The following is a 15,016-nucleotide window of genomic DNA, read 5'->3' on the forward strand; positions in this document are numbered from 1 at the left end:
GACCTGCAGCCTTATATGCACACCTTTAAAAGGTAATGCAAAAAGAAGCCTTAATGAGCCCCTGTGGGGCAGAGTGGTAAACTGAAGTAGGGCAGTCAAAACACTGCTCATGACTTGAATTCGATCCCAATGGAAGTCAGGTTCAGCTGGCTAAAGGTTGACTCAGCCTTCCATTCTTGAGGCTGATGAGTACCCTGCTTGCCGGGGTAAAGGGTAGATGACTGAGGAAGGCAATGGCAAACCACCCCATAAACATAGTCTGCCCAGTAAATATTTTGATGTGATGTCATCCCACCTAATAAACCTTGCACATTTGGTGCTACCGGAGTTGCTGTGTTGGTTCTGATTGGCCAGGGCTGACAATCTATGAACAAAACCACATCAGACAATTCAGTATCAAGAAATCTCCCAGCCACCACTGGGGTTTTCCATCCTCTTGGCAATTCAGGCAATAAAAGTCTCCCCAGTGCAGAAATTTATCTTCAGTAACACCAGTTACCTTCAGATCCCATGGTCTATGACAGTGGTGGCGGACGTTTGGCACTCCAGATGTTATGGACTACAATTCCCATCAGCCCCCGCCAGCTTGGCCAATTGGCCATGCTGGCAGGGGCTAATGGGAATTGTAGTCCATAACATCTGGAATGCCAAACGTCCGCCACCACGGGTCTATGATCTACTCAGATACATTTGTTTTACACAAGGTTCTACCCAAAAGGTGTGCACCACAATTTAAACATGTATTGAGCAAAAACAAAAAACAGAAGTGCTATCCTGGATTAATATGTCCACACTTCAAGTAACCACAGAAACTCTGAATGCGGCTACGTGCCTGCGACAAAAAACTGTCATTTTCCTCAAAAGGAAACAGAGTTTATATCAACCTGCTATTGTTTCCCTAAGTTTCCTCCATTTATGAAAACATCTTGTAAAAAACTCGTCTTTATCACATCTACATCTGTGTAAGGTATTAAGGTATGTAAGCATTTTTTATAAATGGATGAGGTATGTAAGGTACACAGATGTGTAAGGTAAATATATTTAATTACCTTTCCAAGCATTCTCCCAAGGAAATAGTAGTGCCTTGCATAAGAATCTCCAACAAGCATCTGTGCAGCAGGGTTAGGGTAAAGCAATCCTTCATTCGTGGTTTTAAAAAAGCCCTGGTTAGGATTAAACCCTGATTTAAGCAGTTCATTCAGAAATTCTCTGAATATTCCTCCGCCATCAATACCAGCTTCGTCTAACCCATGGGCGTTAAGTAAATGAACACGGATCCGTTTTTTCAAGTCGGGTTCTGGAGAAAACGGGGGGAGGGGGGAAGGTTGCGTAAGAATTTGCACACACACCCATGCACATATAAACAATGTTCCAAAGAGATCAGACAGCAAACGGTTATGTCTCTAAAAAGTTAGGAAAACAGGTAACCTAGATTCCACCAAAGTGCACATCCTTGTGAATAGAAGCAGAAGGCCCTGCTCTGTATACCTCCCCTGGCAGAAGTATAGCAGGGGCTGCTCTAAGCTCATGGAAGCCCTTCTTGAGAGAGGCTAATCTATATTCTACAGGGCTAGCAATCCAGGAGTAAAGTTAAGATTACGGGCTTTTCTCACGGACAATGCTTTTTCACTCATACCAAATGACTGCTTGTCTTCTGTGCCTGGCTTCTGTTTAATTGTTGTTGCTCAGTTCTGTGGATCATTTGTAAGTCACATTATAGATTTGCCAGATGTATATTCTATATAAAAATAGGTTCACGCTGACCCATTTTAGTGACCCAATAAATTGGACAGAGCTACAACTCATATACATTATTTCTTGTTGGTTCCTATTTATGAAAGTTATCCACCACATAAACAAGAGTAATTTTCCCAAATCAATGCAAGCCCCATTAAACCTGTCAAGCAGAGAAACCTGCATCAGATATACCTGGATCAACATTTGCCAAGCAGAGAGAGCTTGCATGCCAGGCAACTTTAAAGCAGTCACTACATATATAAGATCAGGTTATGTGTATCAGTTCTGTATAAACAATCATTCACTCTCTCTTTCAGAATTACAAGGCTCGCCCTTTTTCCCTAATCACCTACAAGTCACTCAATGAATATGGCTCCACTGTTTTTAACATTCCCTGGTCTTTTTTTACTTGTCCAAATTTCTTTAGAGAAGGGAGAGTAAAGCTTGCCATTGACAAATTATCTTCCCCTCTCACCCATTAACACTGAGCAGCATGTCCGTGTTTATCTGATCAAGGAGTTATTTCCCACTATAATAGACCTTTCATTTCCCACCAGGTTGCTCCCTAGCACAAATGTTTATACTCTCAGTTGAAAATTCTTGGCAGCCTGTCACAATATGACTTACTTTTTAAATACATTTATATTGCTTTCTATCAAAGACATACACACCTGATACTTATATTGGAACCAGATTTCTCAGGTGAAGAATAGCTTGGATTTATGTTCCCCACCACTTCTTCAGAAGTTTCATGACATTTTAAAGCAAGCTTTTTCTTTCTTCCTTTCTGTGCACTGAATACTATTTTTTACTTTAAGGTAATGAGGGAAAGAACAGCACACATTTGGAGACCCTAAACCTACATATGCGGATTCTACAGAACCACATAATTATAACAGATTCTAAGTTTCTCCTAATTAGCAGCGCCAAAAGGAGGAAACAGAGGAAATTAATCAATGGTTAAAGAAACAGAATATGTGCCCAGCTGAAATATTTGAGTTTATTTCAGTTAACCTTTAGAACCAATTGAAAGTTTTGCCATTCATGAGATCTGTGCTAATCATGGATGTGATGTCCTAAGGCAGTGGTGGCGAACCTATGGCACTCCAGATGTTCATGGACTACAATTCCCATCAGCCCCTGCCATCAGGGGTTGATGGGAATTGTAGTCCATGAACATCTGGAGTGCCACAGGTTTGCCACCACTGCCTAAGGCATTATGATAAAGCCGTTGAAGAAGTTTTAAGTAGTAACACAATGTAAAATCATTTTTACATATATCTGAGCACCCAAACAATGCCAAATCATCCCATTTCTAATTAGCTCTTAAAACTATCCCTGAAGCATAAGCTTGACGTTGCTCACTCTTCAGTTCATAGGGTCCGACTGGCCGTCATTCTCCAGATTATTGCAAGATGCTCCAGATAACTGCAAGATGCTGATCTTCCTCATGCAGAGGTCAATTTGAACTAGAGCCCAGATTGCACAGTTCTTGGGGGATCTTATCACATGATGCCCAATTCAGCCCACAACTTAAATGTAATGTCCCCATGCAAAAAAAACCCTGATATTTTTTAACTTTGTAACTCCCAGGACAAGTAGTTCGTATGAATTCCTTATTTTACAAAATTAAAGAAAGAATACCATTTTCAGGGGACAGTTTGTCATATGCATCTTCATAAATGTAATTTCTTCGGATAGTGACGTTAATTCCATCCAGAAACGGACCTTCTCCTTGAACCTCTTGTTTGTCAGCGTAGATCAGCCTTTGAAAAATCTTGGAATGTGAGTAGGTGGAGAGGGAGAAAAAAGTCATTTTTAATATTTCACATTTCCACACTTGGACTTGCATTCAACATGCAACAATATACGACAAAAAGACACTGGAGAGTTTCTGAAGGTACGTAAATCTGCAACTGAGAATGTGGAGAGTTTTAAAGCACTGCACCCTAACCAGAACTACGAAACTGACTTTTCATGAATTGGAGGTTAAAGTTATAATTCTATTCTGTACCACTTAACAAGTCTCTCAACAAAGCGGGACAACATATTTTCCGACATTTATCACTGCCCTTTTGAGAAACAGTGATTTATTTTCCCAAAGAAACTATGTTTCATCTCCTTGATGGTGCTAGTACAAAATGATGGCAGCACAGTTCTGGGAATTCAGTTTGCTAATTAGCTGAAAGCTTACAGAACCAACTAAACCTTAGAAAGTGTTTCTTGTACTGAGAAGATGAAAAGCACCCCCCTTTAAACAACATGTCCTTTATGGAACACTTTGAAGGGCAGTTTATTTTGAAGGCTAACAAGATGAGGACAGGAGGCAAAGAAATGTGCCTTTTATTCTAAAAGGGCAACAAGGGATTTGGACTAGTTTCTTCAACATGAATCCTTCCCATCCCAATCACAACAAATCTGTTTAAAAACTGATCACACGGGGTACAACACAGCTAATTTCATTTTGAGATTAAGCACATGAGTAGCAGCTTACAAAGACTATGGAACACCAGCGTGAAGTGAAAAAGTGATGCTAAACTAAATCTGCCCATCTTGACTAGTCTGCAATCATTTACTAATGCAGTTGTAAGCTGCTATATAAAGTGCTGAGCTTGCAAAATTCACACTATCCCTAGAATTTAACCATTTTTTTGGTCTCTGGGCCAAAAAGAGGAGAGGCACAAGCCACCAACTGGTTGGCCCATTTCCAGGTGTGTGTTTGGGGAGGGAGAATATCTAGAGTAAAGTTTATGTTTGCCTTTCTCCTCCTCCTCCTCCTCCGGCTCAGCAGGAAACGACTTGGATATAAGCTGTCATGAATTCTTGTCTGCTTGACTCAGATGAAGTTTCTATCTTCAGCTTTGATTCAGAATCTATCCCATTATTAGAAAAATCATATCCATAGCATATGCCATAAGAACCACAATACAACAAACTAGCCTGAATTTAACTCAACATTGTTCAATTAAGTTCTGATGCTTCACTATGGACAAGACATCAGATTCGGCCAGAATTCAAAGAACTGTATATGTCCCACTTTCAATAGTAGACCACCGCTGTCCCTGCAAACAAGCCATTCCAAAAATACACGGAAATTTCAGGAATATCCCTTGGTGCATACTGAAAAACCTGCTGTGTGCATATAGAGGGATTTAAAGATCTCACTGGATCCCAGCCAAGACCTTCAAAACTAAAAGACAATTAGCCTTTGAAAGATCCCTTGTAAAACAAAACAGAATTTGAAATCAAAGGAATTACAATGTTAAAGTGGGAAAGGGAATGACAAGACCAGAGAGGAACATCCTGCTTTTTGCTGAATTGGAACAAACATGTCCATGCCTGTGCAGTTCTTTATGTGGCAAAATAATTACTTCACACATACTGTCAAAAATTACAAGAATTGAAGTACCTTAACTCTTTCTTCAAAGGGAACCACGAAAGGTAGCTCGGTCAATATTGCAAGCTGTCGCTCCTCAGACACAGAAAGGGGAGCTGGTTCCAAACCCACTTTTAATTAAAAAGAAAAACATCCTTAGCAAATAGTACGACACCTTCTTCTTCCTTTCTTCGTTCTTCTCTGATTGGGCTCAGCACTTCCCAAATAAATATTTCTATTGAACCAAGATTACTGATGGCACACTAAAAATCCAGCAGGAGTCAAAGGGCCGCATCGAGAGTTTCTGCCCTTGAGGTTGCACTCTGGTGACCTCCCTTGACACTGAAGCCAACCTTACTTCATCTCAAAACAGGCTGCTCCCAACATTCAAGGACACTGTGGTGAGCCTTCAATGTAAAATGACAATCTACAGAGGTGGTGTCCAACTCTGGTGCCCTAGATGTTCATGGACTACAATTCCCATCCATTTCCAATTGGCCATGCTGGCAGGGGTTGATAGGAATCATAGTCCATGAACATCTGGGGCACCAGAGTTGGACACCCCTGACCTACAGTCAGGAAAGGAAAATGGGGATACCAAGAAACAGTTATGTGCCATAAGCCTTCTTGGGGGACCACTGGGACTTGCCATTAGACAAGGCAGATATGCCCTATTGCACAGGTGTCAAACTCGCGGCCCTCCAGATGTTAGGGACTACAGTTCCCATCATCCCCTGCCAGCATGATGTTGGCAGGGGTTGATGGGAACTGTAGTCCATAACATCTGGAGGGCCGCGAGTTTGACACCTATGCCCTATTGGCTGGGTAGAAGGTACTCCTCGTACATATTTGGAGATGGCCTATGAAAGACTAACATGCTTCACATCCTGGTAAACATGAAAGGCCAATGTACAAGCAAACCCCAGGCAGCATTGGCAGGCATGGCACCAAATTCTTGGGAGAGCCAGTACAGGTAACTTGGGTACTAAAGCAGAAACAATACTCAGCGTGGCAATTCCTCAGCATCTGTTTGTGGGGCAGCAGCTGGTTGCCTTTGGCAGAAACCATCAACCGTAACAGATACGATCTTTTTAAGCTCTCCAAGTTATTTTTAACTAGAGCTATTTAAAGTGCCTGTTTAGTGCAACAAGAACATAACAGAGCTAAGAAAGTCTTGGCAAAGACCACCATTGAAAGCCCCTGGAATTTCTGAAAGAGTACTTCATTTAGTTTACTTTCAGAAAACATTTTTAATTACAGTCAATGTCTGCTATCTATTAAGCTAAGAGTTAAAAGCATTTTAAACAGAAAGTGCATGTACAGCAAAGGTAAACCACTATCTTACTTCGACAGTTCAATTATTCTGGCCAATTAGTCAATTTTATCTACATTGCTCCATCAACGTTTCCATCTTTAAAGAGAAATATGGGATAGAGTCATCAATACACAGGACATTTAGAACTCAAGAGCTTGCCATTTAAGTAAATGAAAAAGCACAAATAAACATGGCCATATGTGATTCAGTGACTCTTTCACACTAATTGGTTTTAGCCCATATGGAGTCAAGTGGGATTAAACAAATCATAGGCACACTGTTATGTGCCTGTCTTCACACAATCACGCTGATCGCATCTTTTTTCATTTCAAGGACATTCACTGCCATCAAAAAAGACAGCGACAACCACTGGACAACGAAGAGTTTCTTGAACCGGGAAACAGACGCAGTACTCAGTGGAAGCACACCTGGCCTTGAATACAAAGGCATCGTCTAATACTGGAAAGAGAGAATAGGCTCAACAACCAGTTCTCCCCAACAGCTTACAGGTATACATTGTAAATTCTTTTTGATGACTAACATCTTGCTGAGGCTCACAGCTGTATCATAAATCATATGGTAATGCCTTCTGAAATTTAAGACCGACTGACACAAACTGGGAAGCAGCCAAAGCTGTGAGAACGGGGGTGGGGAGAGCCTCCATAGGCCCCATTCAGTAGGCAGAAGCAGGCTGGGTCAAAAGGAGGCAGCTATCTGCTGTGCACAATGACATCACTTCCGGTGCAGTGCGGAAGTGCCAGCATCGCATGGGGGCGACACTATCACTCTCCCCAAAACTCTATGGACCTTATGAATCAACAAGGGCATTCTCAAATTCCAAGGCTCAAAAGATGTGTTCCAAGTTCTATTTCTTCAATTCATCAACACTTTTGGCTTCTTTTTCTTAGGCCAGGGGTAGGGAACCTGCGGCTCTCCAGATGTTCAGGAACTACAATTCCCATCAGCCCCTACCAGCATGGCCAATTGGCCATGCTGGTAGGGGCTGATGGGAATTGTAGTTCCTGAACATCTGGAGAGCCGCAGGTTCCCTACCCCTGTCTTAGGCTGACCTTATCAACTGTCTGAAAAACCATTTTCCTCTCCCCAAAAGCAGCCATGTTCAATATTAATATTAATCACAATTCCCTCCTATCATCATCTCTTTTCCCTGGCCTGTTTCAATGCATCACCTATTGATCTTTTTGGGAAATTTTCTAACATACCGAGTGGCCACAGGATTCGCTCCTGCAGTCTTGAGGTACTTGAAATCCAGTCACATTTTTTTCCTCTCACACAAACCCTGTGGCAGTTTAAGAGCTTCTCTGATAACTCCCCTCAGTGCAACTTTTACCAGCCATTCAAATGATCACGACTTAATATTCTGTCTGGAAACAAATATCACATCTCTCTGGCAATTACCAAATACACCTTGGCTGCATTAAAAATCTGAGCCATGGTCATAAACTCAGACCCTAGTTACATATCTTGCAATTCTGCAAGTGTCATCTGCCATCTTAAAATGTTAATGTTAAATAACTTAATGTTGTTTTCCTCAAAGCGACTAATGCTCCTTCTCTAATATATTTCAATTATTGTTACATTATTTGTCTAAATGTCTGTGTGCTATATAAACTTCCTTGCATAAATGAATACACCTGTACAGCCCTCCAAACCCTTTGAAGAAAGGGGAGATTTAAAATGTGATTTTAAAAAATTAGCCATCCTGATGCACAGTAAGTGGATTTTGTTATAAATGTAACAGCATAGGTCATTTTGTGTAATATAAGAGGGAAAAGAAGATCTCTATTTTTTCTCTGTCATACACACAAATGACAATCTTTCCACAGGAAACAGGATTCTGAATGGAGCAGAAACAGTACCTGAAATCTACACTGACAGATGGGGAAACCTAGATTCCAGCAACATGGTCTTAATTTATCTTGTTTATTTTTCAGCATTTATGACCTGTCTTCCTCAGAGTCGACACAATTTTTAAAAAATGTAGCACCTTCAGACAAAGTGAAAAATAACTCCAGTCTTACCATCCAAAGTAGACTGCAGGGGCCCTATTCTTCCCATTCTTCTCACCCTCCACACATGTCTGGCCGATGGCACATAAAGCTGTGTAACCTAGTAGTAACATTAAATATTGCCTATTAAAAAGTATAGCCTAAAACATCTCCTCATAATGAAATCAATTCCGGAATTAGATTTTCAAATGCAGTTAACTATACATTAAGATGTCATCAAACTTACCCCAAATAACCTGCCGATGTGTCTTAAAATAATGCCCTATCCAAACGAGCCAAACCAAACAGGAGTATTGAAAAGGGAAGCGTTCAAGGCCAAAGTTCTTCAATTTACCATTCTTATCCCAAGGCATAGGGCAGTGGTGGCGAACCTATGGCACAGGTGCCAGAGGTGGCACTCAGAGCCCTCTCTGTGGGCACTCGCGCACAGAGTTCATCCTGTGGGAAGGGGGCGGAAAATCACACATCTAGGCTGGCCTGGGCATGATCCTTTACCTGGGAGTAAGCTCGGTTGCTGGCAATGGGGCTTGCTTCTGAGTAAACCCTCCTACGATCGTGATTCACCCATTTGAAGCATTGTACAGTTGCTTCACTAAGCTTACTCCTGAGTAACGTGTGCCTCCGAGCCAACCGTTTTTTCTCAACTAAAACCTCAGTATTCAGGTTAAATTGCTGTGGTGGCACTTATTTATTTTATTTATTTATTTATTATTAAATTTTCTATACCGCCCCTCCCCCGAAGGGCTCTGGGCGGTGAACAGCATAATAACAATCAATTACATTAAAACCCAATTAAAACAGCGAAATTAACAAAATTACAGCGGCGTCCAGCATAAACTTCATAAAATGTAATAAACCCACCCTGGAAAGAAAAAAAAACCCAGAGAGCTGAGGGCCCCACAAAAATTAAGGGCCCAGAGTGTAAACGGGGGTGGTGGGTGGTGGAGAATAATAAATAAGTGGGTTTTGGGTTGCAAATTGGGCACTAGGTCACAAAAAGGTTCACCATCACTGGCATAGGGTATTTTTACATTACTGCCCCAATCCCAACCAGTTTACTAAACGTCTGCACCTATATGCCAATAGTGGATCACAGGACTATGGGATACTACAAACATACCATGGCTGAAATTCTCACACATATCCGTATAAGCATCACTGAACTCTGTGGGACTTTCTTCTGTGTAAACAGAAGTCAACAGCAAGTATAGCCGGTACATTTGTGAGACAGAGAATTAAAACAGGAAGCACGAAGGTCCAAAAAGGATGTGTCAAGGAGCCAGGTTAACACATGCGCTGGTTGTCACTAATGGGCAAAGTAAGAACGCCAGCATGCACATTTTTAGAATCATCTGATGGAGGAGGGGAATATCTTCAGATGAAAAAAATCAGCAGTCACCACAGTTATTACCTTATCTGCTTTAATGTTTTCTTGTTCTGACAGCCAATGATTTTGTGGACAAAAGTTTCTTCTTGTATCTCTAGACTTCAGCATTTTCACCAAGTTAGTGATTACCTGGATGGGCAGAATTGGTTCCAATCAAAACAAAATGCTATTACGCATAAGACAGACAGTAGAACTAAACTATAAAAGGAGACTAAGGAGCAACGTATTTACATATAAATTACAGAATCACTGTTATGCTGTTCTTAAGAAAAGGTGATGAAGCAATTGAAAATTTGGCCTTGGTTCACTAAATATTTACTTTAAACTACTTCCTTGTGCAAACTACGGAAATCTCTCAACATATACATTAGCAGGAAAGTCATAGAATCTCAAAGTAACTGAATAATCGTTTCACCACACTAAGAAAGCCTATTGTATTGGGATCTACATACTGTTTACTCATCATAAGATTTCTTGACATACACAGTTAAAAACCAGATGAACAGCTTAATAACTTTGAAAATAAACCTTAGCCCCTTTGAACTTTTGCCTCTCTCTCATTAAAAGCAAGTAGTGTTGCATTTCAGGCCAAAGTAAAGCTGCCATTTTAAAGTGCCCGTGTATCCATAAGCCTCCAAGAGGAGGGGGATAGGCCTTACTGACACTAAAGCTCAGGCACACGTTGGGACATGCTTCCCTTCTCTATGTCTTCCATAATCCCCCCCAGCTGTGCACATGATGATCCAGAACTGAGACTGCAGCTGAAGATAAAGGCATATTCGGAACTCGACGTTAACATGCACACAGAGAACTAAGTTGTTAAAACTAGTTCAAGGAAGAGACAAACAGCGGTGGTTTGCTATTGCTTGCCTCTGCATAGTAACCTTGGACTTTCTTAGTGGTCTTCCATCCTTATACTAACTATGACCCTACAGAGTCATGTATGTGAATGTGATAGAAGTGACATTATGTTAGGGGCCTTGCACTGAAATTTTTACTAACTGTATACATAGAATTCTGAAACAGATGTGTACAAACAAATGTCTCATGTACATTATGAACAAAAAGTCCTATTATGGAGCTTTCTTCCAATGCAAAGAACATTCCGGCAACAGAACATGTCTCTTCAGTCCAGGAAAGGCTCTCTGCACTGGTAGAAGAACTCAATGAGCAGAACCAAAACTCTGGATCCAGCCCAATGGATTAGCTAAATGGATGTAATAGTTAATTAGACAGCATAAAGACACGACATGCAACCAGATATGCAACGTGCAATCAGATATGCAGGACATCTTTCCACAGTCCGCAAAATGAATAGTTTACTGAACAATGAAAAGATGTGTAATTAAATTAAAACTGTACAAACATATGATAACAATCTGCAAAATTAGACCTTTACTGATGCATTAGTACAGTATCCAACACAATCAAAACATTATCAGTTACTCTCATTACTAGTAATGTCCATAATGTTCATGCTCATAAGTGAAATGTGTTGTAAAAATCGGACAAAATGGGTGGGATAGAGGCTATTGTAGACTTGTAGAATGAATAAGCATTCCTTAATTAGCCCATCAGGTTAAGTGCAAGCATTAATGGGCCTTTCCTAAAGTCTAGCATGACATCTTTCTCCAAACATGGCCAAGAAGAAAGTTCCATTAGCAATATTAATACAAGCTTAGTTGATCATTTTCATTCAATTAACTTCTTTCAATTAAATAGATAGCTTGACAAAAGCAGTGATAAAAGACCTGAAGGGACGGCTGATGACTCGAACTGAACATTAGTGTGCGAGAGGTCGCTGGTATTAAACCGACTGTAAATCTAGCATTCAATTTGGGAAATGCATTTCTGCTGCTTCCACTCCTTTAATGAGTAATTTTAGCTGACTATATGTGTTTGCTGCAGAAATTTCATGGCAAGTCAAGCACTTTCTTGAGCAACAGTCATATTCTTGAATTCTCCCTACTCTGCACCAACATTTTTTAGTGTTCCTGAATCACATGATGTCAGAAGAACATCACAGAATCGTAGAGATGGAAATCAAAGCAGGTAAAATATTTGTGGCTATTCAGAAACATTTATTAGGAAAAAACACACTCCTTTAGTCCTTAGTTATGAACAGCCTTTCTGAAATATTTGGGCAATTAATACACAAGCAGCCTTTTAAGACGAAAGCCAATGTTGGCAGAATCCACATCGATGCTCCCTACATTCCCAATTGTTCAATGAAAGATGAAACACTCATGAAGTGGCCAACTGAGTGCATGGCAGACAAGAGACCTCAAGTACTTACACAGCCAAGCAGAGGCCGAAGCTAGACTGAATCATAAAGACAACAATCCTAAGCGTACTTTCTGTGCATTGTCCCATGACACTCCAGAGAGCCAGCGTGGTGTAGTGGTTAAGAGCAGGTGCACTCTAATCTGGAGAACCAAGTTTGATTCCCCGCTCTGCCACTTGAGCTGTGGAGGCTTATATGGTGAACCAAATTAATTTGTGTACTCCAACACATGCCAGCTGGGTGACCTTGGGCTAGTCACAGTTCTTCCGAGCTCTCTGAGCCCCACCTACCTGACAGGGTGTTTGTTGTGAGGAGGGAACAGAAAGGAGATTGTAAACCCCTTTGAGTCTCCTTACAGGAGAGAAAGGGGGGATATAAATCCAAACTCCTCTTCTTCCATGGAATTTATTTCTGGGCATGCAGATTTAAGATTACACTGTAAGTCTAGCAACCCAACTGAACTCATTCAACATATCTCTCTTAGATTCCATTTATCCAAATGGGAGAAAACATTCAAAGAATGCCAACCTTAATGATGTTCTCTAACAGAACGGTTTGCAATTTTTTTAAAGCAGAAGGATCCAACTGATGTCATTCAGTTCTGCAAGGAACCGGATTTCCCACATCCTGTCCCCTTGTCCCACCTTAGCAACTGCCCGTGCCAAGATCTAAATGGTTATGGTTATGGTTTATTAGATTTATATACCACCCTCCCTCGAAGGGCTCAGGGCGGTAAACAACAGCAGGTCTGATCTTGTGTCCTCCTATAACAGTGTTGGCCAACCTATGGCACTCCAGATGTTCATGTGCTGCAGTTACTGTCCATAGAACAACTATAGTCCCATGATAGTCATTCCAAATAAATACAAACTGTGTTTTAAGGTATGCAAGTCTTTTTGGAAATCAATGACCTGCTGAACCAAAGCCAAAAGAAAAGTTGCTGAATCCGAATCAACTTTCGCCTCCATTAGTTCCTTCTTCTGCATTTCTAGGCGTCTCAAGAAAGGACACAATTGCATTCCTCACAATATCAAGATTCATTTTCAATTCAAAATCTGTATTAAAACTAGTGACAAAATTCCTTCTTTGGTAATTATTTACAACCCAGAGAAAAATGTGTCAAGTCTTAAATATTCACTACCACTTTATTACTTTAATCAGACAGTTAACTGCGTAGGCCCGTGGTGGCGAACCTTTGGCACTCCAGATGTTATGGACTACAATTCCCATCAGCCCCTGCCAGCATGGCCAATTTCTGTTGGTTAACAAAGCAATTTCTGTTGGTTAACTCTAAATACAAAAGATATCATCAATACCTTAAATAGCTGGATCCATCGTTTCTGTTCTGTCTGGATACACTGTTGCATTTCTGTATTTGTGGTGACACCAACACTTCTAAACGCCGCAATATATTCTTCCCGAACCTCTGGCTTGGTTTCCGGATATGCCAATTTAATAATTCCTAAGCAAGCATCTCGAAGGCAGCGAGATAATATGACCAGTTCTTCTAATGTAAAAGGCATCATTGATGATTGTCTTTGACCTACAACTGTACAATAACAAAGTCATAAGAAGTTATTCTCGCTTTCAGCCAAACCTCAAGGTTTTTTTACCTACTGCAATGAATATGGTTATGAGAAGGGAAACACTAACCCTAACTGAGAAATACAGCTTAGTACATATTAACAAAAGTTCCTACCTTCTATAGGATCACCGAAGAATTCGTTATCGTGTATAGAAATAAGCGAGTGACTAAACAAAGAGCTAAAAAGGTAGAAGAGAGGGATGATTCGACTGGAGTCCTCCAAAGACATTGGTGAGCCTCGTGAGATCACCTGCAGGAGTGGCACCATCGACCTGAAGAGATGGAAGGAAATCAAAATTGTTGTAAATTTAGACAAGGCACTAAAAATGGGAATGACAGGTTTTTGATGTCTAAAGATAAGTGTTTAAAATTATTAAATAAGACTCTTTTAACTATCAACTTTGGACATCATATAACAGTGAAAATATGGCCTCAAGAAATTTGGGATGCATAATTTTTTTTGTCTTTTAACACCGTTTTTAATGAAGCAGTGCTGTTGTTTTATGTAACTACAGTGGAACCTCAGTGTTCGCAGGTAATCCGTCTGGCGACGGCCGATGTACACTGAAAACGGCGTATTTCGAGGTACGCTGTTTGCGCACGTGCAACGGCGTTTGTGTAGCCTCAGAAGCCAACGGAAACCGAGGCTTCCGGCGACTTCTGAGTGTGGAAAGATAGGCTACCGGCGCATTGGTGATCCTCCTCCGGAAATAGGCTGCATTACTTTCACCGGAAGCCGATTCGAGAAAAATACCCCTATATTGGGGTTGGGAAAGTGCTGCCAAGCTGCAGCTGATTTATGGCAATCCCTCAAGGCAAGGAATGGACAGAGGTGGTTTGCCACTCCCTGCCTCTGCACAGCCACCCTGAACTTCTTTGGTCGTCTCCCACCCAAGCACTAACCAGGGCCAACTGTGTTTAGGTGTCAAGATCTGACAATATCAGGCTGGCCTGGACCATCCAGGTCAGGGCATACAATTATTAACCATTAATGTGTATTATTCTTAGTACAGTGCATACATAGTTGCACTCTATTATCTCCAATTGAGCCAGCGTGGTGCCATGGTTAAGAGCAGGTGCACTCTAATCTGGAGAACCAAGTTTGATTCCCCGCTCTGCCACTTGAGCTGTGGAGGCTTATCTGGTGAACTAGATTAGCTTATGCACTCAAACACATGCCAGCTGGGTGACCTTGGGCTAGTCACAGTTCTTCCGAGATCTCTCAGCCCCACCTACCTCACAGCGTGTTTGTTGGGAGGGGGGGAGGGAAAGGAGTTTGTAAACCCCTTCGAGTCTCCTTAT

General features: G+C 41.1%; 1 protein-coding gene across 2 annotated transcripts in view; it reads right to left on the reverse strand.

Moving 5' to 3' along the window:
• UBE3C (ubiquitin protein ligase E3C) overlaps positions 1-15,016 on the reverse strand; it is a 58,478-nt gene that overhangs the window by 20,542 nt on the left and 22,920 nt on the right. For both annotated transcript variants that reach the window (XM_048511284.1, XM_048511283.1), the window contains 7 exons: positions 13,829-13,986; positions 13,446-13,678; positions 9,870-9,974; positions 8,471-8,558; positions 5,147-5,244; positions 3,382-3,514; positions 1,050-1,297 (listed from right to left, as the gene is read on the reverse strand). In XM_048511284.1, the coding sequence (XP_048367241.1) occupies positions 1,050-1,297; positions 3,382-3,514; positions 5,147-5,244; positions 8,471-8,558; positions 9,870-9,974; positions 13,446-13,678; positions 13,829-13,986 (1,063 nt within the window). The remainder of the gene's footprint in view (positions 1-1,049; positions 1,298-3,381; positions 3,515-5,146; positions 5,245-8,470; positions 8,559-9,869; positions 9,975-13,445; positions 13,679-13,828; positions 13,987-15,016) is intronic.

Source organism: Sphaerodactylus townsendi, linkage group LG11 (assembly GCF_021028975.2).
Source record: "Sphaerodactylus townsendi isolate TG3544 linkage group LG11, MPM_Stown_v2.3, whole genome shotgun sequence".
Taxonomy (NCBI): domain Eukaryota; kingdom Metazoa; phylum Chordata; class Lepidosauria; order Squamata; family Sphaerodactylidae; genus Sphaerodactylus; species Sphaerodactylus townsendi.